Raw genomic sequence first — 24794 nt, 5'->3', positions numbered from 1 at the left:
TTCTCAATCTAAGTTAGTCTGGACTGACCTAGACTTGCGGTGCCCGGTTCCAAGAACGTGCCAGGTGGCTGACGTCCTGTGACATCAGCCACCCCCCAGAAGGCAGGTGCATGTCTGGGTTCGCATGGGGACGCCCACTGCTCTCCCACAGCTTCTGCATCTGACTAGCATGTTGCCTGGAATGGCACCCACAGCCAGAATCCCTACTGCAGTGCCGCCACCTCTTACAGCCCCGCTGGCAACCTAGTTTACCCCTGTTACGGCGTTATTGTAAAATAATTGTTATTTTTTTTATAGCTATTTTCAGTGCTTTGTATTAAATTGATTTCAGGAATATGATTTTCCCTTCACTAAAGGGAATATTGGGGGTTATTCAGAGATGATCACTGTTTTTCACACAGAGATCTATATTGAATGACTACGCATGCTTACAGGCCACAGTACGCATGTATGAGACCAAATAGCATAAAAAAAGTGACATTTTTAATTGCAATCCCCTCGCAACTTGACTGACAGGAAGCCGGTGTATGGGGGTGGTAACTGTCCATTTTCTGGTTTGTCAGGAAAGATACAGGCCTAAGCATTTTCACGGAGGGCATGTGACGTTTTATGTCAGCCCCGGCCTCGATCAGTCTGTTTCTATCGCACACCTGTGGAAGGATCAGCGTTACACACAGACTGCACACATTTGAAAACTCATTGGACGGTGAGTGAGTTGCGCATGGATTTGCAGCTGCACCACGATATTGTCGTAAACCATTTGCGGACTTGCACAGGGCCTGGTTTTCACTCTTCACACTGGGTGGCGACTATCTGATCACAGGTCTCTGCAAAATCACACAGCAGTGATCATCTCTGAATAACCCCCATTGTTTGTGATGTCTACGTTATATAAAAGTAATTTATGAAGGAAATACCATTTGCATACCCTCCATAAGCTGGGATATATCACACAGAGCTTATTTGCAATAGCAGCAGCCTGATGAACAGGCAGTGTCTGGAGACACCAAGTGGTTGGGAATTATACATAATAATACATAATGCTCAAAGTCACGGGACTATCCTGCTCAGTCTCAGTTATGTGATTAGTGTTAGACTGCACTGTCTAACACGTACTCATGTCCATCAACTACTTATTGACTTGTAAAGAGCTTATAATCTTTAAGTGTAAACATTTTTTTGAATTGTTGCACATTTGTTACATGCTAAAAGTTTGAAATGATGCATCGTTCTACTCTGACTCTGTCAGTTCCTTGTGCATTATAGCTTCATAATGATCATGAAGGGAATATGTACAGTACAACAAACTTTGGGTACAAAGAGAGTGATTCTGGTTGACTTGCAAGCTTTGCAGTTCCTCTAAATGTGCCCGCCACCCACACGACCTCGCATGCCGATTTCGTCGCACACACGCGAATGGATGTTTAGCAGCCTTGCATGCAGTTGGTGAAATCATTCGATGGTCGCCGACCATCGAATGATTTCTACAGCGCTCACAGATGTAAGACACCTCTCTGGTGTCTTAGTATGTTATTGTATTTTCTCCTGTATCACCTGTATCACATTTTTGCATGAATGAAACAAATTCTGTGTATTTTTTATACACAGAATAAAAAATACACAGAATAGAATGGTTCAATGCCCAGTATAAATATATATATATATAAAACATTATCAGAAAATTGATGCTCACTCTCTGAGGAACAGTACAGTGTTGTCTTCAAAATTACAAAATTACTAGATGTCTAGCTGTAGCTCCTACATAGGCATTAATGTTTTACAGAAGGTCTTGCATTGCAAACTAATGATATCACTGCCATATGTGCAATACTGCACAAATAATGTTTTATCTGTTAATTGTCTGTTTGTAAATGATGTCCCTATTTTTGCCACCTAGAAGTAAACCAAATCTACTGGACATGGGATCCCTCATAATTAAACCAATCCAGCGAGTGATGAAATATCCTCTGTTGTTATGTGAACTACTGAACTCCACTCCTCCGTGTCACCCGGACTACAGGACACTACAGGACGCCTTCACAGCCATCAGAGATATCAATGGCAATATTAATGAGCTGAAGAGAAGGAAGGATTTAGGTACAGTAACAGACATGGGGATTCAAGACTGACATAAATAATGTCTCCGGTCTCATGCAGTACAACTTTCACATTGCCATACTGTGTCGTTTCTGACATACTGATAATGCAGTTCAGTTTTATGCATTACATAATAGATTAGATTTATTCCTAGTGAAGTGTATCTGCTACCTTGGATTGCTTTTATGGAGGGCAATTTAGACCATTTGACAATTCTCATCTCCTGAACCATTGAGTACCAGAGGTGCAAAATCATGTCACTCTGAAAGCTGGACACATGCCTGTCTGGTAGATATAGTGGCAGAGGTATCAGGCCTTGGAGAGAGGAAAGGCGGAGTAGTTGCCCAAAGCTACCAATCAATTTCCTGTTATTATCTTGCACTGTCTTTGATATAAAGTTAGCTTCTGATTGGTTGCTTTGGGCCACTACTCCCCTTTATCTCCATCCAAGCTTGATATATCCTCAGTTAGTTAACAGTCAGATTAGTAGGATGTCTCTGACAGCAATGGAGGATAATGTAAAAACAGCCTCATGCATACATATTCTTAAGGCTCTATCAAGGACATACTGTACATATGCAGGCTGTAGTGTGGCACTGACATCCATTAAATTGAAGGGAATTTGTGCAACCTTTAAGAGAGGAAGATGATATGGAGCAAGAATAGAGTGTTAGGCACAAGGCAGGCCCTATGTAAATCTAATCACAGACCCATGTTAAGAGCCTCACCCCATCCAGTGGAATCAGGCCCCCATAATGGATTTTACATACCAAAGTTTAGTTAGTAGATTGTCCCTGTTCTCACCTACACCTACACACTGAACCATTGGAGATGAGACTGTAACCGCACAGGAAACATTGGGGTCCCTAATGCTCTTCAGGACTATCATTCAAGGGTGTAAGGTGCCCACACACTAGTGCAATTTGGGCCCTTTTATCCAATTCCAACAGTTGAGGCTGAGGAATCGGGTTAAAAGTATCTAATTGCATGTGTTTCCGCTCCAATTCCGATCCGATTTGCAGTCCTGTGCGTATCAGATCGCAGCTGGAGATTGCCTGCCCTATAGATAGATCACATCCCACAGGTCTTGCTATGATTGCATGTATGCAAAGAGGATCGTATGCGACTTCTCCCCTCAGAAAAGTTGCATCGTTTACGGGGCCTTAAGTTCCCAGTGCATTGATAGAGTAGGGGAGAGTTTGGTAAGGCGGGCTAGTTTTTACTTATATTTTCACCTAGGCAAGGAAAAATGAGAGAGAAGAAAAACAAAGCATCTACCTTTATTTAAGAATGTCTTCCTGCAATCAAAATAATGGGTCTGATTCAGGGGCTCAACGACTGATGTTACAGGTCTGCACATGCCTATGACAGAAAATACGCATTTGTAGACGCGCTGTGTAAACGCACAGGCAGGGGAGACGAAGGTGTCAGAAAGCAGGCTGGGGCAAGGGAATGCCCAGCATTTATGGGCATCCCCATAAAAACACTGGGTATTCCCCTAGTTGGGGCGGTCTGCTGACATCACATGACATCAGCGCCCGCCCCCTTTTCTCAGGCCCAGATAAAAGTTAGCTCAGACTGACTTTATCTGCAAGCAGGTGAAATATCATTCGATGGTCGGTGACCATCAAATGATTTTTTTGCTCATGCGGCCACATGCGAGGGGATGGGTAAGCGTACAAATTCACTTGCATGAAAATGCAGGGATTTCGAACGGCGGGGGGGGGGGGGGGGGGGGGCGGATGTTCCGACGGATGGAGGGCAGCGGGTGGCATTTATTTGCTGCTGGGTAGTGAAAATATACTGCTCAGTGAGCCAACCTGAATTAGGCCCTATATTACTGCATCTATGACAAAGAGCTGTGATAAACTTCTAAAATAACGATTGGTCTTCTGACTCAATTTACATAAATTAGGTGTAATTTGATCCAAGTCAACGGATAAATTAAACCATCTGGGGAAAATTTACCAAAGTTTAAAGAGTTTAAAGAGTAAAGTATATTTTTATTAATGCCTTTTTCTTTTTCAAATAGTCCTATTTATTTTCTTAAAGTTAACTTAACAATATGAAAACAACCAAATAAAGTTTATCATTAAACAATGAAACAATTTTCATGCATCATCTGTTTGGCATTTCAATGTCTGTTCAGAATTCCACCAATCAATGTTGCAGGGAAATATGTCTTTCTATTGAAATGTAGTTAAATGGTTAAATGCTACAAGCTGTATCTTAACTGAGTGTTATTATGCATGAATCATCCATAATAACATCATAATGTTTTATTATAATGTAGTCTATTTTTATTCTAGAAACTGGCAGTAAAACTTTGTGAAATAAAAATGTAAACGATTGAGTCTGAATTAGGCCGAATGTCACAAATGTTTTGCATTAGTGACAATTTTTACATAGAAGGAGCCCTGGCATATTTATAATTGGTGCAGTGTGTGCAGTAAATATGGCCCCACACCACACATGCTGCACCCATTTCTTGAATCGTTGCCCCACTGTAGTCCTACGCTGATAGTAGCACTGCACAAATCACTGGGGAAAAGGTGTGGCATCCATTTTCCCAGCATTATGCGCATTACAGTCTGAGCCCTCGGGTGTTGACAGCAGAGAGGATGGAGTGGGATCAATGAGGCTGCATGACCCAGTACCCATTACCGAGCAGCACAGATTACAGCAGCAGTCAGCAACACCCATAGCAATCCTCATCCACAGAGCAGTTATTAGACATTTTGGTGCCATGTACCAGCAAGACACCATTATACTTAATAGGGACAGCAGGCACCAAAGGCGTGTGCACCCAGAAAAGGGTTTGGACATAAAATAGTACCACATCAAATTACATCACACAATAGTGCAATCTTATTCACATTACATGACATGATAGTCTCCCTTCATCTTGTTGAAATAATACGACAGTAATACAGGTTGAGTATCCCTTATCCAAAATGCTCGGGACCAGAAGAATTTTGGATAACAGATTATTCAGTATTTTAGAATATTTTTATATTTCAATGATGTATCTTGAGGTATCTTGCATTTGTGATGTATAAACACACAGAACACATGAAATACACACAAATATATTTTATTTGTGCATAAAACAAGTTTTAAAAACATGGAACAAAGTTTGTGTACTATCTCGGATACTGAATTTGAATGCCAAGCAATCATTTTCTTGCAGAGTTACAGTTCATGTCCCAAGTAGTGCTTTTAGCAACAAAAAAAAAATAAGAAATCACTTTCTGGAATGTGTGGTTTTCGGAATAATTTGGATATCGGATATTTGGATAAAGGATAATCAACCTGTACCCATTTTCCTTAAACACATTACGCACATCCCAGTCCTGCCACCGGCCAATGTCAATGTGATCTGACCCTAGGCTTGGAAGGCATTTCAAGTGCCTTAAGCATTTTCCTACAGTAGTTTGCATATGCCTAGTGCGGCCTCTGCCCTTAACTATCACGCAAACCTGGGCTTTTTCAACTATTGCTCATATCATAACTGCATTGTACTTTTATATGCTGTTTCATATTAATATTTACAATCCTTGATGCTGACCCTGTTTGGATAGAGAGAATTATGATTCAGATTCCAGTTTCACAGTATAACACAACGTGCACACCAATAAGCCTTGGAATTTTATAAGTTCATTCACAAAGTGTGCAGCCAAAAACTGATCCTGCAGCCCAGAGCCTTTGATTACCATATGATCAATCTTCCTCCATGAATCCGGGACTATGTTTTTGACAAGGATGTCAATATAACATTACAGAAAGAGTTTGCCCTTTAACATCAGTCTGACAATATTTGATGCCTTTTGATATTTTTTCAGTGCTGAAGTACAGGAGGGTAGATGAAGAGGAATCACTGAAAGACAAACTTTCCAAACTCAGTATTCACTCTATTACAAAGAAGTCGAAGAGAGTGACCAGTCATCTGAAGATACTTACAGGAGGAGAACAGGTAATATAACCCTCTCAGACAGTATCACCTGCAGAGCAAGATAATCCACCTTAACAATGTGAAAGCTATAGTTACCTAATGGCTGCATCACCACAAAATAGGAATGCCTGTATGAAGAATCTGTGATATGCTATTATAAATATATAAACCCAAATCTGGGCGTTTCCTGCAAAAGACAAACTACAATACACTGAGATGGGGGACTATAGAAAAAGTGTCTATAATCCATGTCATTTCACAGGTACTAAAAATAGGATTGGATTTGCACCCAACTGTCTATATACCAACAACGCTTTCTGCTTTTCTAGTTAGACAGAAGTGCTTATCTCAGGATGAGCACAATATCTAGACCAGGGGTGGCCAAACCTGTCCTCAAGCCCTACCAACAGTTCATGTTTTTCAGGCACGCTGTGGATCTATAATAGGTGCGAATGCAGCATGTTTGAAAATATGACAGTTAGTAATGACTACAGCTGTGCACCAGCTAGGTGATTTGGAAAACGTGGACCTCAAGGACCGGTTTGGCCACCCCTGAGCTAGATGTTAGAACATTGCCTAGCTTAAAAGCAAGCACAATTCTTATAAACAAATAACCCTGTTTAGTTGCTTTAAGTGTTTGCAGTTTGAATCCAAAATATCGTCTAAATTATCTAGCAGTATTTGCGACTACATGCATGGTATATATACTAATGCAGGTGAAATATTTCAATCAATCATTGCTCTATAAAGTTAAGTAGCAGGTTGGTGTTGATTAGTAAAGACTATTCAACGCTACTTTTATAAAAGGTACTAATACAAGATTTAGTAAAGCCAATAATTTATACTATAAAGAAATACTATAATAAATTATACAGTACCATGTCTTCTCTCATGGCTTTTCTCAGTCCAATAGAAAAAGTGTCCGGTTTTAAATTGGGACCTTACTGCACATAGATGACTTAAAAAATTGATTTATCTGTGAATTATTTTATAACGTGCAGGTGAAAGACCAAATATTTAACAAGGAAGAAAAAATATTCAGGAGCTTGGAAAAGACGGTCCGGTTCTGTGTTAAAAACATTATGTGTACCCTCCAGCACATGCAGGTGAGTAATATCAGTCTTGTTCGTAATGAGAACATAGGTTTTACATCAGCTAGAGTTGAGGATGTGAGTGTGATGGTGCGAGTGCATACGGAAATATATTTTATTTCTTATTTTAACTGAACAAAAAGATAATAAGTAAAATACAGTAAAGAAGGTCTTAAGGTGTCCATGTATTTCTGCATAATATGTAGGGGGTCCGGAGCATCTATAATAAAAATAGGGAGGCTTAGTGGGAAGGGATTTATCTACCTTGCTGATTCCCAGTTAGCATTCAGCTGTTCTTCTTTGGTCTTTGCTGAGCATGTAGTGAAGAAACAGCAACGCACATTCATTCCTCACTTTACCAATGCAGCGGAGGGAGGTGTGAGGTGGAGACCAATGTCTTGATTAAGGGCCTTATTCATGTTTGTAAGTAAAGCCAAAAAAACACAAGTGACTATGGAGTACCCAATTACCCCCCGAAAACCATCAGGAACCAAAAACAGACTTTATTCGCTCCCGATGTTTTTCTTATCAGGCTATCCTATTGGAGCTTCAGTGTAACCTGCATGTTTTCGCCCAGCTGCTGGCCCAAAAGGGGTTGCTTTTGGGGTTTTTGCTTTGCCATGTCTGTAGACAGACCATGTGATTGCTAGTTACAGATGTGGCTAGAGATTAGAGTATCCTGAAACCAGTGATATGCGGGGGATCAGTATGATTTACTGGCAATTGACAACACTGTTAGATCAGCAGGGTATAACACCTGGATACCAAAAACCTATGGTCAATTTTGTGACACATACATAATATACTGACGTGTTGAACTGCCTACAGTCAATGGGCCTTATTCTGGTTGGAGCGTCCGGGCCGTACGCGTACGTCCCGGGGTTTTTCACGATCTGCGCATGTGCAGATACGCTAATGCGCCGGCGCGAACACTCCACAACGCTTACGGCCGGGCTCTCAACGTGCGAAAAAACCTGTACGCGAGTGTACGGGTAATGGGGCGGCATAGGGGCGTGTTGATGGGAGCGGCCGAAATAATGAGGGAAAATGGGCGTAAATATGGGCGTACACGGGGGTGTGCACCAAAAATGAGCGGTGCTACTACCGCACGATCGACTAAGGCACCGTTCATTTCGGACACCAAACAGGCGGCCGCCAACCGCCAGCTCAAACCACCCCTACAGATACCGCATGCCAGCGTGCGCCTGAGTTGGCTAATTAACGCTGATTACTACTCAAACACATACACCTGAATGTAATAAGCAATGCTGCAGTCTATTAACTCCAAACCATGATTTCACTGCCTGCAAGCCACACATACAGCACGCAAACACATTGGAAGCTTATGTTTCTATACTTCTCCACATTTAAAGGTTTGTTTAATTTAAGGTAAGAATCTTTTTATACGCTAAGGTAGGTATTTGCTAAACAGTTAGACACATTCACTACCTGCTTTCATAGACTTTACGCAGTAGCACACTCAATCTACACAAGTCGACATGTGTCAACGTGTTCACTCTAATACTAACATAGGTTTTGTATTTAGGATACAATAACATAAACCACATCTAACACCTACAAAGGATGTTTCAGCAACGTTTTAAGCCCATGACCACTATTTTGCACACAATCTTTGTATAGTACCCAAAATAATGACCTGTACCACTATCTCATCTGCTATGATTTGGATTTGACTACACTCTGGATGTAAGATGCCACCAATCACATTATTGCACTCTCATCTCTCTAACAAAGGATTCCTACATCTGCTTATGACACTGTCAAATCATATATATATAAAAAGTTATGCATGTTTGTTCACAAGCTAATTTATCATGTTTGGGCCATTCACACATCTTTTTTTAGGGAGGACACATATGCATTCCTACACAAATGTACCTTTTCACCCTTGTTTGTCTGCCTCACCCACTCCATGAGGAAAGCATTGTTCTGGACCTGCTTTTACCTACTACTGTAGGAGCTACCTCACCTGCACACAAACTGCTTTGTCACCTATTAAGTTGCTCTGCACATGTGCTGACACAAACTAATTAGCAGGGAAAAGTTGGATAGGAACATGGGAATGGCCATGGAGAGGGTTACACATGGGAAACTTCGACCACACTTCCACAAATGTTCAAAAATACCCTGGTCAGTAAGTACACATAAATCTAGTATTTGTTTCACACAAGAAATGACACATACCACAATTTAGATTTAATTTGTAAAATAAATTTATTTGCTGTTCAGCATCACAGCTTGACACTTTAATGTGAGAAATCAAATAAACAAATAAAATAGACACACAAATAATAAAACAGCCAGAACAAGAGGTTGCATATATCCAAACATGTGTTACCCTGCAAATGCAATGGTGAAAGAAATGGGGACACCAGAATACGTACTGCAACAACCAGGGTGAATACTAAGCAAGATACACACCACCAAAAAAAAAATCCTGCATTTGTAGAGGTCAAAATACGAACTTTCATGCCCATGGCACGCAAATGGATCGATGGGCAACTCAGGAAGCGGATGTCCAGTGCAATTTAAACCTTTGGGCTACAACCACAGAGGAAGTGAACCAGGTCTCATTTGGGCCCTTTTTTGCCCCTTTTAGATGGGGCCTTGGGGACAGGGGCCTTTGGCTCAGCTGGCTTTCGGCGTCTTCCCCTAGTCGACACAGGAGGGTCAGCCGAGGTGGAAGGTTGGGGAGCAGCTTGGGGTGGGGCAGCAGATGGGGGATTGTCCCTTAGGGACCTGGCGGTGGACAGCTGCTCCGCAAGAAGTTCATTCTGGCGGCTGAGGTGTTGGCCAATGCTTAGCATGCCAGCCGCCAGAGTTTCATTAATGCGGTTCAACGCCTCAACCTGCAGCTGGTTTGTGGCCTTCCACTCCGCCAGAAAATCCGCCACCTGCTGCTGACGGATCGCAGCATCCACCCCTTGCTGCTCGATCCTGTCCAGCGTCACCAACAGGCTCTCATTCCATGTCTCCTGTGGCTGGGGCTGGGGGCGACGTCTTGGTGGAGGCTGGACCACTCGCTCCACCTGTGGCTCTGCAGAGGAAGATGCTGCCGGTACATCCTGGCTTTCTGCTTCAGCTAGGATAAGAATTGAAAACAATGTCACCATCACATACGCAATAAAAAATATCTTTCTAAATACAATGCATTACTGTGACTTACCATCAAACGCAGCATCAAAGACCTCCGCCGGGAGCTCACTGTCCATATTGGAGATCCCCCTGATCTCCCCCACATCGATCACGTCACAGGAGTCCAGCTCCAGGGGGGTATACTCCAAATGGTCAGGCATAGGACCTCTCCCGGTGGACATGCTGTGGTTGTACCGGTCAGTCATCTTCCTCTTCAGTGCACTTTTGAAGTCAGTCCACCTACAAGTTTAAAAATACAAATATCACCATGAGATATGTGCACCACTGTGCTACGTGTAGGGTTACCACCTAGTCCCTTTAATTCCGGACACATGTTACTTACACCGGTTCTGTGGCAGTTTAAAATTAGGTGAAGTGGAGTCTTGAAGTCAGCCAGCCACAGAACCTGTGTAATTAATATGTGTCCGGAATTAAAGGGACTATGTGGTACCCCTAGCTACGTGACATTTCCTAGTGTGGGTGATCTTATGTTTTTTGGCCATATGTGTCCCACACACACATTCATGTCTCAATTAGGAGGCATTTCAGTGTCTCATCTCATTCATTAGGCCACTAAATGCACATACATACATCACTATGCAGAAATGACATCATCCATGGCCAAATTAGGCACCTCCACCTGGTGTGAAACTACACATTCCACCATAGCTTGACAATGTGGTTATTATGGAGTAATTTAACTATGGAATGGCATACTGGGATGTGTAGTTTCTCACCAGCTACATGTGCACAGTTTGCTCATTCTTGTTTCATTAGCATCATATGGAACATGTTACAACAACTCTTTCAAAAACACACTTTCTCTTGTCCCATCACATACTTCACATGAGCAGAACTGTGCCCATAACCTCACATCACACCAATGGTGCATGTTTCATATATCAATGTGGGTTATTAGACATGGTTGTGTTCACATGTGACATTGAAGTGTAGCACTATCTACAAACACACCTTTCTATTAGTCTCAAAACATACATGTAACATATGTACACACATATGACATTATCAGGGGGACAAAGACCAGGGCAATTTTTCAGCAGTCTCCAGCAGGAACTGAGGCCCTTATTCTAGTTCACTCTTTCTGCCCAAATATTTCTTTGATGGACAAAACCATGTGCACTGCAGGTGAGGCAGGTGTAAAACCCCACCCAAATCTAATTATCTCTGCACAAGTAACACCTGCCTCACCTGCAGTGCACATGGTTTTGTCCATCTAAGAAATATTTGGCCAGAAAGAGTGAACTAGAATAAGGGCCTCAGTTCCTGCTGGAGACTGCTGAAAAATTGCCCTGACAAACACACTAACCTTTTCTTCACCGCGTCCCAAGTTCTGACCACTGGTGCCACCTGGTTCACTTCCTCTGTGATCTTGTCCCAAAGGTTTCTCCTTGCACTGGCACCCGGCTTCCTGGTTGCCAATTCAATCCATTCGCGTGCCCTGGGCACTAGAATTCGCATTTCGGCCTCTACAAATGCAGGGTTTCTCTTTTTGGAGGTGGTATCCTGCTCAGTCCTCACCCTAGATGTTGCAGCTCGTTTTCTGGTGGCCCCAGTTCTCTCACCATGCACCTGCTGGGTCACACCTGTTTGGAGAGATGCAACCTCTTGTTCTGGCTGGTTGCTTGGCCCTTGTGGAGCTGGTGGAGGTTCACCAGGGCCTGTTACTGAGGAGCCCGCTTGATCTTGCAGGCTACTCCTCTCTTGGGCCCTCCTTCTCCGCTCCTGTTCCCTCTTGTTGAGTGCATCAAGCAGGGATTGTGCTGTAGCTCTCTGCAGAGCGTCCTCAGCTGCGGAATCGTCTGAGTCAGACATGTTTGCAGCAATTGTGGGCTGCATCTGACTGAATATTTATATGTTAATCTCCCGCCACGAACAAGGGGGCGTATATTTTTTCCCGCAAGGTAGATGCAAATTTACGCCGATAATTCCCGCCGATAATTGCCGCTTAAATTACGCAGGTCTCAATGCACCTGATCAATCACCCGTATATGTATATACACAGGTTGTGGAGCATTGTGGGCTACATCGTGAAATGTGTGCACCTGTCATTCCAATGATGAGTGTTGTCAGCTGGTATCTGTTGGAGTTCGTGTATGCCTTGTGAGTCACATTTCAAAACATCACGTTACAATGCTTTCCTTACATATGTAATGTGTATGAAATTGTCATACAGCAACATGTCGCATTGTGGCCCTTTAAGCAGCGTAGTTATAAGTAGAGGGTTGCGTGTATTATTTTGCGTCTACTGTATATACAGTACTCCTCTCCATGCATATCGGTGCATCGTGCCCCCTTTAAGCAGCGTAGTTATAAGTAGAGGGTTGCGTGTATTATTTTCCGCACACTGTAAATACAGTACTTCTCTCTTCATTGAATTTATGCTGTTGGTTGTGGTGTGTGTATATATCGGAACGGTCCGCGTAAGTTTCTATTCGCATCCAGTTTGTTACTGTAAGAGGGATTAATAAAGTTAATACCAAACAAACAATTTTTTACACCAATCAGCAAGCACCAAAAGTGATATATGTACCTGCAATTAATAACTGCGCCATTGCCAATATGACTTCCAACAGAGCTAGGCCCTTTTCCACCTCAGAGCTTTTGGCCCTGGTAGAAGTTATGGACCGTCACCTGGGGCCCAGGGGCCCATATGTTAGCAATGCCGACAAGCGGCGGGCGTATACTGCTGCCCGCCGCCTGATCTTCTCTACGACCGGCGTCCGCAGAAGCCTGGGGCAGGTTGAGCGGCGCTGGTCAGACCTGCGCCGGCGGCAGCCGGTTCTTCTCAGCAGCCTTCGCCGCCATATTGCCCGATGTAAGTTTTGATTACTAGTATGTCAGCGTTTTTTAGCAATGTTTTGTGTACTTTTTATAAATATGTTCCTGAGTATGGGGGTGTATATGGGGGTGTATATGGGGGGTATATGGGGTGTATATGGGGGTGTATATGGGTGTATATGGGGGGTATATGGGGGGTATATGGGGTGTATATGGGGGTGTATATGGGTGTATATGGGGGGTATATGGGTGTATATGGGTGTATGGGGGTGTATATGGGGTGTATATGGGTGTATATGGGTGTATATGGGTGTATATGGGGGGTATATGGGTGTATATGGGTGTATAGGGGGTGTATAGGGGGGGGTTTAAGTAGTTGATCAGTTTTTGGGTGTAGGATATCAAATAGTTTGCATGATAAATGTCTGAAATATCACAGCAATGATAATTTTGAAGCTTATGAGCATGACTAATGTGAATTTTTCTTTCCCCCTTTTTTATGAAACCCAATCTTCGATTTCTATGCCATCAACATGAACATTTCAGCACGGGCAAGGGCACGTATGGAAGCCCGGGAGCAGGCAGCCCGGGACCAGGCAGCCCTGGAGGAGGAAGAGGAGGAGGAGGAAGAAGAGGAGGAGGAAGAGGAGGAGGAGGAGGAGAAGAAAGAGGAGGAGGAAGAGGAGGAGGAGGAGGAAGAAGAGGAGGAGGAAGAGGAGGAGGAGAAGAAAGAGGAGGAGGAAGAGGAGGAGGAGGAAGAAGAGGAGGAGGAAGAAGAGGAGACACTGGGTGCAGTTTGGACCCACACCATTTCCCCATCCCCTTCCCCCTCCACAACCCCCACCCCCTCCACAACCCCCACCCCCTCCACAACCCCCACCCCCTCCACAACCCCCTCCCCAACCCACACCCCCTCCCCAACACTGGAGACAATGGGTGCAGTTTGGACCCACACCATTTCCCCATCCCCTTCCCCCTCCACAACCCCCACCCCCTCCACAACCCCCACCACCTCCACAACCCCCACCCCCCCCCTCCCCACCCCATTTCCTACCCCCCTACACCTCTCCACCACCCACCCCCAAACCTCTTCACTCCCCACTCACACCCACTACCTCGGGCCAAACTCAAGGACCATCCACCTTGCTCCTGACCCCCCCAACCACTGCACAGCCAAGCAGCGGCAACCAGGATGGCTCAAGTAGCCGTAAGTAAATAATGTGTCTAATGTTGACCTACACATTTCTACACATAAACAATCACAACAACCACATATGTGTATCCAACATCAACATTAGTTGCAACATATCACTGCAGGCCGACCATGAGGTGTGTCCTGTCCTTCTCCAGGAACAAGGCTCCCCTTGGTGGTTTTTTTGAGTGTGGCCATGCCTCACCCCTTGAATAATTGACATAACAGTACATCCAATGAGATATCCGACATTAGTGGTGTGGTAGTTATGTGGCTCCAGGTGTTGGGTAACTCCAGTTCCCAGCATGATGTGCAACACAGGGCCGGATTATAATGGAGGCGCAAGGGGTCAGTGCCCCTGGGCCCCCCTCTAGCTAGGGGCCCCCTGTGGTTGTCATGTATTTTTTAAAAATAAAATGTTTAAGTTATGTTTTTTTTTTTTTCGCTAAATGTTTTGTGCATGGGTGGGGTAGTGCTGCAGCTTGACCTATCTGCCAATGTGACAATGATTTATGGTGCTGAGCATCGGGAGCCAAGGCACACTGATTGCACAAGTGTGCAGTGCATTTCTGGGAGTTGACTAAGTCCCATGACACTTTGCACCAGAGGACAGAGGCTGAGAAGTTTGTGCTGAGCTCTGATTGGTGGAGCTCATTACATGCTTCTCAGGTCCATGGAGAACAGCAGCAGCAGCTTAGTCATAGGAGGGTTTTTAATCAGAGGCTGCACTAGGACTGTGAGGTCTCCTCCAGAGTAAGGGGCAGAGGGACAAACACAGGCTTTTCATGTGGTATGTGTATATATATATATATGGGGTCTATTATTATTCCGAGTGCCGCCAACCCCCTGTCTATATATATATATATATATATATATATATATATATATATATATCCCCTGCAGGTAACCATTGACCAAGTTTATTCTGCCTTTACTCTATGTTTTGACAGTATAATATTCGCCCATGCAGTGTGCGGCCAGTAATGACAAGTGCAAGGGGGCCCCCCGCTCTAAAGTACCCCGGGCCCCCCAAAGGCTTAATCTGCCACTGGTGCAACTTAAATGTAGAGATTGTTTTGGTAATAGTGTGTGAGGCCATGCGGATGCATGCTTTACAAACATAGCTGTAGGCCTATAATTTGTACAGCAATGTCCTAAATTTAAAATACTAAGGAGTGCTTAAGCCACAACAATGTCATAACCCTTAAATAGCACAGGCTAATTGTGAGGTTAGAGGACAGTCCCCCAAAACCAAAGTAACAATTGGGATACAGCATACATTCATTGATGAAGGAGTAATTGAATTAATGTTATTTACTATGTACAGTATGTGTGTGTTAACATATTATTTTTTAGTACTGTGTTTACAGCAGACCCATCTTCAATGTAGTTTCTAAATGTATGTGGCCTTCACACATAACTCTGAACTTTTTATTATGTACAAATACAACAAACATTTGTGTATGTTATATATATTAATTTTTTGTTTTATCCCTTCATTACAGACACTGAACAGCAGCAGGAGGAGGTGGCAGCCCTAATACGGGAAATCATGCTGACCCTCGTGTACCTCCAGCTCCTTTTTGGCCTTCTGGAGGCCCGCCTTTAATTTTTTATTTATCCCCCCCCCCTTTTTATTTTTGGATAAAATAAAAGTTTGATTACAGTTCGAAATTGCCTGTGTTTTTAATAATAAATATGTTAGAGGGCGTGTAAGGGTAGGTACATACAGATGTGTACTGTAAGTTATACTTGTCATTTGAGGTGAGGGGTAATGATTGATGTGTGAATGTGTGTGTTTTTGAGTAAAATAACACATAGTGAAAATGCATGAATGTTTAATGTTGTTTGATTAAAACATCACACATAACATCAGGGTAGGTATACATGTTACACATTTTGGACAAACTAATTACGGACATAATTTAGTACATATACAGAAACACCAACATAACTTGATTTAAAAGTAACAGCAATATGGGGACACATAGATAGTGATTAAAATGCCACATTAGAACATAACAAATATACATGTAATGTGGGTTCAAATGTAGTTTTATTAGGTCTTTATTAAGGTAGACAATTGAGTTAATAGAAAACAATAATTGAATAACAAATAGATTAATTAATCAATTATCAGATTAGTAGTTGAGAGGCAAGATTTGCAGGTCCATATATGTGAAGGGTATGCCAGCGTGCACGGACGTACGCTCACTCTCACGAGCGGTGACATAAGCTGAGTTTTCCATTGAAAACAATAGGGACCCGTCCGTGCAAACTGGCGTACGCTCAGATCTCCGCAAGAAGTCGGTGGGGAGACGGAGGAAAGACGGCCGTACACGGCGCCGTACGCTCAGTTGTACGCCTGTTGTCGGAGTGCAAGGGCTGGCCCGTCCGCGTACGTTGCCGTACGCTCATTTGTACGCCACTCCCCTTCTACGGTATTTCTGCCCGTACGTAAGCGGCTGATTTGTGGGTGGACTTAACCCTAACGGCCGCGTACGGCTAGCGTGCGTTAATGGCGAACGTACGCACGTTTGGCCGCTCCGATCAGAATAAGCTCCAATATACCAAAATTCCAACACAGTTATAATGCCGACATAGAAACATAGAATTTGACGGCAGATAAGAACCATTTGGCCCATCTAGTCTGCCCCTTTTTTTACCCTTCAGGTGATCTCAACCCTTTTTAATCCTTATTTCTTTGTAAGGATATTCATATGCCTATCCCAAGCATGTTTAAATTGTTCTACTGTCTTAGCCTCTACCCTGTGGACACCGTATTAGTGTAGCGTGCTGAGTGCGGCACTTTATATACATTATATTCTCCCTCTATGCCCGCTGGGATGGTAAAGTATGAACAAGTTGGTTTTTGAGGAAAAAAGTCATGAAAAACTGTATTCAGTATTATTTGTGTTATTATTGTGGCTGTCTGCATTGTGGTTGTGTCAGTGTTTTCTTCCTTATGGTGTTTTAATTGTCAGTATTTTGTATTTGTCGGTATACTGTCCATTGGCATTTGGTTGTGGGGATACTGTCAATCGGTATTTCGTCTGTCAGCAACTTAGCTGCATACCATGGGCCTGATTCTGGTTGAATCTGTAAGCTGTTAAGATCATAGTTTACTGAGTCCCAGAGTGCACGCCCTGCTGAAAAAGCTGCCCCCCCTCCCCCCCATATCCTCTCGCAACCATTGGGTCGACCACTAAAGGTCGACATGCATGAAGGTCATCATGACTGAAAGTCAACATGGGGTTATGTCGACAGGTACATTAGGTCGACACCTGCATTAAGTTGACATGGGCTAGGTCGATGCATGACGAGTGCAGCAAGCCATGTGAGCTGACATGGTGCACTTTTTTAGTCGACTGTGTTGACATTTGGGATAAAAAGCAAACAAAACATATGTCGACCTTTTGACTGTCGACCTTGCCCATGTCAACTTAATGCCTGTGTCGACCTAATGCCCCTGTCGACCTAACCCCATGTCGACCTTCAGATATGTCAACCTTGGTGCATGTTGACCTTCAGTGGTCGACCTTCCTATTTAAGACCCTATGACCCTTACCCCCAGCACACTGTGTCAGGGCCGCCTCTGCATGGGAACACCTAGCATTCCCATGTCCCAGCGCCACCACTAAACCCCCCGTCCTGTTCCTTCCCGACCCACCCACCCCCTGTGCGAGCACCACACCAACTGTGCAGGTCAGCGATGGCGCCCGCACAGAAGCCCTGCACACGCGCATATGAGAATATGCGCATGCAAAGTACTATAGAATCGATCCCCCATGCGAACACGCAGGGGAACCGAACCAACAAGAATCAAGGCCCATATGCGGTGAGGTCAATGGCTGGGGAGGTACTGGTTAGTATCAGAGACAGATTTCCATAGACATATATGATTTGATTGTGAGTTTTGACTATAAAAATGAGTAGAAGAATAAAAAAAAAATATATGAATAATACAAATATGATATTTGTAATTTATAATAATAATGATGATTATAATTTTATTATGTGTGCAAGAATAATAGCACTTAAACTGACTTCTAATGTACAGTAGGTGAAACCGTTCTTTGATCCAACGTAATATTATAAAAAAGTACAAATTTAGAAATAATAATAATAAACAAATAAAATATGTCAAATGGTCCAATATACATATCTAAATTCATGTAAAATGTGCTTGTATTATTGTACAACTTCAAAATTGATTTAGATCAAGTTAAAAATTTATGTTTTGGATTTTATGGAATAGCATGTATTGTCTGTTACATTCTTTAAAGCACTTGCAACTTTAGAAATTAATCCAGATTATGCTTATACTGTAGTCAAAATCAAATTAAAACCGAATCGAAATTGAACGTTTTTCAGCCGCATTCTATCCAGATGTGCGGCATTGTGGCATCAGAATCTAATTTAAAAAAATAGACTGTGCAAGCAATACTATATACTGTAGTACAGATCTGTACTATACAGTCCGATTTAAATGTGTACACTGCGCTGTGCGATTCGATCCTGATTTGATCCCAATCGAGTCTGGATTGAACAGAAAATAAATCACACTGTGTTTACGGGGTTTACCTCCAATGGAAATTAATCATTGAAGTGTGCACCACAAAGATGAAGTAGAAGCCATTTTAAGACTCAGAGCATATATGACATTAGTGAAACCCAGCACCTACTTGAAAAGACCAAGGATAATTTGCTATTATACAGTATGCTTGCATATGCTGCTGTATGTTAATACAAATGTAGAGGTCACCAAATTTTGCGTATAATGAATACTGTGTGAAAGTCAGGCAGCCATTTCCCCATTTCGGTCTGATCTACCACTCAAAAGTGTTGATAGGCAATTGGGGAAAGGTCAGGACATTTCAACAATCTGTCTGGGATGTACTGTATGGGGACTTTAAATAAATGTCGATAAAATGAACTTGATAGTAACATTTGTTCTGTTTGACAATGTGTATTGTCTTTATTTAAGTATTTGTGATTCTTCTAGGATTCTTTACCTTTGGCTGGACTAAATGTTATGGGACTACATGACATTTTACATGATGATTCCCAGGAAAGCAGTCAATATATAAACTGGCATAACAGTGTTGGTACACAGTATGAACAGCTGGTAAGGTTTTGGCTGATCTTCAATGATGTTTGCGGTTGGTTGTTTAGTTAGGTAATAGCATTTTCATGATTTTACTAGAGGGTTGTTTACTTAATCGTTGTGCTTCATGAATGATCGTATTGTGTTATCTGAAGATGCTAAAAGTGGTCTATGCCTATCCGGAGGTTCTATAGAAACTTTAGTTATGTCTTCTTTGTGGTTAATTTCAGTGGTCAGACACCTTCTCTGCAATAGTGTACTAAGGGGGTGATTCAGGTTGGCTCGCAAAACCATGTGAACTGCAGATGGGGCTGTTGTAACATGTACAGAGAGAGTTCGATTTGGGTGGGGGTGTACTCCAAACTGATACAGTATCTATATTACAGTGTAAAAATAAAGCAGCCAGTATTTACTCTGCCCAGAAACAATATAACTCACCAAAATGTAACTCTTTCTGCACATTAAATCTGCCCCACCTGCAGTGCATATGATTTTGTCCATTAGCAAACCAAATATGCTTTGCGAGCCAACCTGAATCAATGGCAAATATGGGGGATATATTGGGACCTCTTGTGGTAATGAACAAATCTTTCTATCTATCTATTGATCGATCTATCTATCTATCGGCCTTATTCAGCTGTGGACGCTGAATGCTGAAAATCACTATTCGTCAAATTTCGTAATTCTGCGCATAGGTGCACCCCAGTTGCATTCTGAGTGTGACCTCAGTCTAAGTAACAGCGGAGGTCGGTGACATCATGTTGGGTGGGAGACCATGTACCACGAAATAAAACAAGGCGTGTACAGATTGTTTTGGGGGCAGTTCGCAACGGTTGCATGATTTCATACACAGCCGATGCGAGCCATAAAATGGCGGCCCGGCAACTTCCTTCGCAACTAGGCTGTGCAGGCAGTGAGCTACCCTAATTATGCATTTCTGTGATGTGATTGCAAATATTTAGCAATCACATCATGGTACGGATCTGGCATTCTAGGAGGCCTTGCCCTGTGCTGGGCAGTTCCAAGAATGTCAGAGTAGCCATTTGTAGTTTTGCATTTTTTTAGCAAAACTACAACCGAAGTTGAATCAGGCCCTATATGTGTATGTGCATTTTATTGTATGTTCAGTTTTAATATTGACTATGATAACCTTTAATTTTAGAAAATCCCCAAAGTTCTCTATTACTTATACACAAAGGTTTATAGCGCATAAAGACAGATTATTCAAAAGGTAAAATGGATTTGTAGATAGGTATCCAAATTAATGAGCATAATTATATGCAAAAATAAAAAAACATAGACAAACCGAAATTACAAATTAATGACATTAAAACTGACCTATCCACACAATCCGATTAGCATGCATATCTACATTTTAATGAACATATTAATGTAAGATTACAGGAATAGAAAACAAAGTCATTAACTGTACAGAGGGAGCTCTTTCCCCCCAGAAAATATATTGGTATATATACCTTTGTATTGCAGTGGTTTCATTATTTTACAGTCAAATTGGTGCATCAGGACAGAAGCTAATAATGCTTCTTTGAGAGTGATTTCATTGTGGGAGATGACCATGAAGTGCTATTAGAACAGTGGCACATCATCACCACTCACCAATATCTCCAAATTAAGCCTAAACAAGTGATAAAGTTGAGAGTGATAAAGAGAGATAAAGTGCCAGCTAACCACCTGTCATGTTACAGGCTGGGTTTAATAAATCACAGTTAGGAGCTGATTATCATTTGTTAGGGCTTAATACATTTAGCACATCGGGGTAGATCTATGCAGCAGGGATAAGGGAGGAGAAGTGAGCCAGAGGAGAAGTGTCCCATGGCAACCAATCAGCACTGAAGTAACGTCTATAATTTGCATAATATAAAATTATACAAAGCAGCTAATTGGTTCCCATGGGCCACTTCTCCTCTGGCTCCCTTCTCCTCCCTTATCACTGCTTCATACTTTTACCCCATCAAATACCCATTTCTTACTCATATTCACTCAACATAAGATGAAATATTGACTGACATGTATAAGATGTATGGTGTCTGTAGCATAATGTCCTGAGGTTTTGTCCCCTATATTCCTCCAGTACAATCTATGTACTAAGTCTTGGAGGTCCTACAGTAACAGCCATGTGTCATGCCTCTGAGGACTGATCTGATTCTAGCTGGTCTAGGTGTGTCATGTTAAAGCAGGAGATGAAGGCACTTGTATGAAGCTGGACAGCCTGGTCCAACTTTTGCTCACAAAATGAAATATAGCACTCAATGCTCACTGAGACTTTAGTTAGCTGTGGTTGGCCAAAAACAATATAATGAACAATGAAAGTAAACTTTATTATGCAGGAATGAGAAGCCATCTGGTTCAGGTCAGGAATAAGCCGGGAACGTTAACTGTCCAGAACTGAAAGAACTCGGTATAGCCGTTGAGCTGGACTGAAGCTGAGTACAGAGTGAACCGACTGGATACCCGAAAAACAACTTGGAGCTGTACTGGAGCAGAGTACAGCTTGAGCTGGACTGGACCAGGAATACAAATTGGAGCTAGACTGAAGCAAAATACAGCTTGAACCAGGCTGGACCCTGAATACAACTTGGCGCTAGATTGAAGCAGAGTATAGCTTGAACCGGACTAAGTATAGAATACAGCTTGGAGCTGGACTGGAGCTAAGAATAGCTTAAACTGGACTGGACCCAGAATACAACTTGGATCTAGACTGGCGCAAAGTACAGCTTGAACCAGACAGGACCTGGAATACAACATGGAGCTGGACTGGAGCAAAGTACAACTTAAAATGGATCCAGTATATACAACTTGGAACTGAACTGAGGCAACTACAGCTGGAGCCGGACTTAAGGGCAATATAGATATAGCCGGATAGGTACAGAGTGAAGTCCTAAATTACTAGTATTTTACTGCATGGTTGGTGAGTGCTGGGACAGAGTACCTGCGTTGGTACTGGCTGAGAGCAATACTAGGGAAACCAAAGTACTGTGTAGAAATTTCAGCAGTAGCAATCTTGTACTGGCATCTTGGAACTGGCACAAAGTTCCTTATATAACACAGAGCGGAAGCTGATTGGGAGCTGCGTTAAGCTGCTCTGGAGGAGCATCAGGATTGGAGGGAACTCCGACATTCAGTACTCACAATAGACCCAGTACATAACAGAAAGTCACCTGCAGGAACTTCTCCATGATGATGGCCTCGCTGTACAGGGACAGCTTGAATGGACTCCCTAACCCACTGGGGGTTATTCTAGTTCATTGCTTCTGGCAAATTCCTTCTTAGATGGACAAAACCATGTTCACTGCAGGGGGGCAGATGTAAAATGTGTAGAGAGAATTAGATTAGGGTCAGTTATTTTGTTTCTGTGCAGAGAAAATACTGACTGCTTTATTTTTACACTGCAATATAGGTCATACTTTGAAGTAAAACCCCACCCAAATCTAATTATCTCTGCACAAGTTACATCTACCACACCTACAGGGCACATGGTTTTGTCCATTTGAGAAGGAATTTGCCTCCAGAATAAGGCCCACTGTTAGCAAAATATAGTGCAAGCAAACCACATTTCCATATCGGAAAGACCTCATAGTTAAGAATTTAGGTTTGAGCCTCTGGATTGTGACACTGGGGCACATGTATTAAGCCTGGAGAAGAGATAAATTGGAGGGTGATATTGCACCAGCCAATCATCTCTCAATTGTCATTTTTTAAACCCAACCTGTACCTTGGTAGTTAGGAGCTGATTGTCTGGTGCATTATCACATTCCACTGTATCACTTCTCCAGACTTAATACATCTTCCCCATTGTGTTTGAATGATGACAGTTAGGTGCTGGTTGGTAGTTTATCTCCATCGACTTTATCTCTTTGCAAGGCTGAAGGTGCCCACAGACGCTACAATTGTACTGTGCTATGCGTTTTTGTCTGTACAATGGTTCTATACAATTTTTCTTCCAGCTTGCGATGCAATGTGCACTTGGATGCATGCGATGCGATGTGATGAACCCATGTTTGTAATGTTAAATTTCAGATGTAGTCTAAAAAGTATGTGCAGCACGTACTTTTTTAGACATACAATATCGGGCTCCCGGGAACGCGCATCGCATCGCACAAGCCCATAAACACCATCCAATAATTGTACATAAGATGCAATTTGTGCTTAAAAAGTACAAAACGCATTTGATAATTGATGCGTCTGTGGGCACCTTTAGTACAAACATATCCATACCCTCCAACATGACCCATTCCATTAGGTACAAAATGCTCTGTTCCTGGACTTCCCTGCCAGTGGCAGTTAGAGTGGTGGGGCTTCAGCACAGTCCAATATTCAAAGATGGGGATCACATCAACTGCCAGTGAGTTCAGGACAGTGATGTTTGGGGTGGCAGTAGATGTGGCTCTCCTTTTTGAATATTGGACTGTGCAGGCTCACATCTGTAACTGCCACTAGTAGGGAAGTCCAGGAACAGAGCATTTTGTAACTAATGGAATGGGTCATGTTGGAGGGTATGCATATCCCCTTAAGGGTATTAAAAGTTTATCTGTGTTAATTTCTAAGCTATAGTTAGTAAACTTGTATGTTTTGCCTCTAAGATGAAATCAAGTATTTAATTGGTAGTGTCATATCAACCACAAGTAAAGGGGTCCTAGAGTAAACTAGAGAGTGGTTGCTATAAAAGGTGTTACTTTATGTGGGCCTTGTCTGACTAAAAAAAGATCCCTGAGAGAAAGAGATGACTGCTAGCAAGTGGTGATTACCTAAATGCAAACAAAAAGATCACTTAGTCTCTGTGAGCCTTTAAACAACATAAGCTTTTCGTACCTTGACAATTCTTAAGGATCTGTGTTTGCATACCTGCCCTCCTGTCTGTCTCCATATGATTCTGCACCCAATTCTAGACAGGGGGGGGGGGGGGGGGGGAGTACAAGGTTTGCAGGCCTGTACACATATACTAGTTCTTAACATCCTACAAAGGAATGATGACCACAAATCCCTTATTACACTTGTAGGAGTAAATTTACTAAAGCTTCTAAAAAAATTAAAAGACGCAACCAATGTTGCCTGCTATAGCATCCAATCAGCTTCTGTCTATCAATTCTCTATTGCATTCTAGAAGATGATAGACATAGGGGGGGTATTCAATCTGGAGGCCACATCGGTTGAGCTTGCTCGACCGCCGTGACCCTGTCCCGTTCTTGGTCAGCTCGTCCGAGAACACACAGGGGGGATTCAATGTCCCGCCTGCAGTGGGAAGAGAAGGGGGCATGGCCGCGAGTTGCCTGTGGGGAGATAGTCGCCGGTGATTGAATACCCCCCCTTAATCTGTTTGGTTGCTATGAACAACATCTCCTCTTTTCATTTTTAGAAGCTTTACTAAATGTACTCTTTATT

General features: G+C 42.7%; 1 protein-coding gene across 1 annotated transcript in view; it reads left to right on the top strand.

The window, feature by feature from the left end:
- ARHGEF38 (Rho guanine nucleotide exchange factor 38) overlaps nt 1-24794 on the top strand; it is a 109679-nt gene that overhangs the window by 60429 nt on the left and 24456 nt on the right. Inside the window, exons 5-8 of the mRNA XM_083178834.1 lie at nt 1898-2097; nt 5940-6070; nt 7051-7155; nt 19293-19415. Coding sequence (XP_083034960.1) covers nt 1898-2097; nt 5940-6070; nt 7051-7155; nt 19293-19415 — 559 coding nt within the window. The remainder of the gene's footprint in view (nt 1-1897; nt 2098-5939; nt 6071-7050; nt 7156-19292; nt 19416-24794) is intronic.

The sequence above is a fragment of the Crinia signifera genome, chromosome 1, assembly GCF_055691185.1.
Source record: "Crinia signifera chromosome 1, ASM5569118v1, whole genome shotgun sequence".
NCBI lineage: Eukaryota > Metazoa > Chordata > Amphibia > Anura > Myobatrachidae > Crinia > Crinia signifera.
Note: the sequence above shows the minus strand (reverse complement) of the source record. Positions and strands in the feature narration are given on the sequence as shown.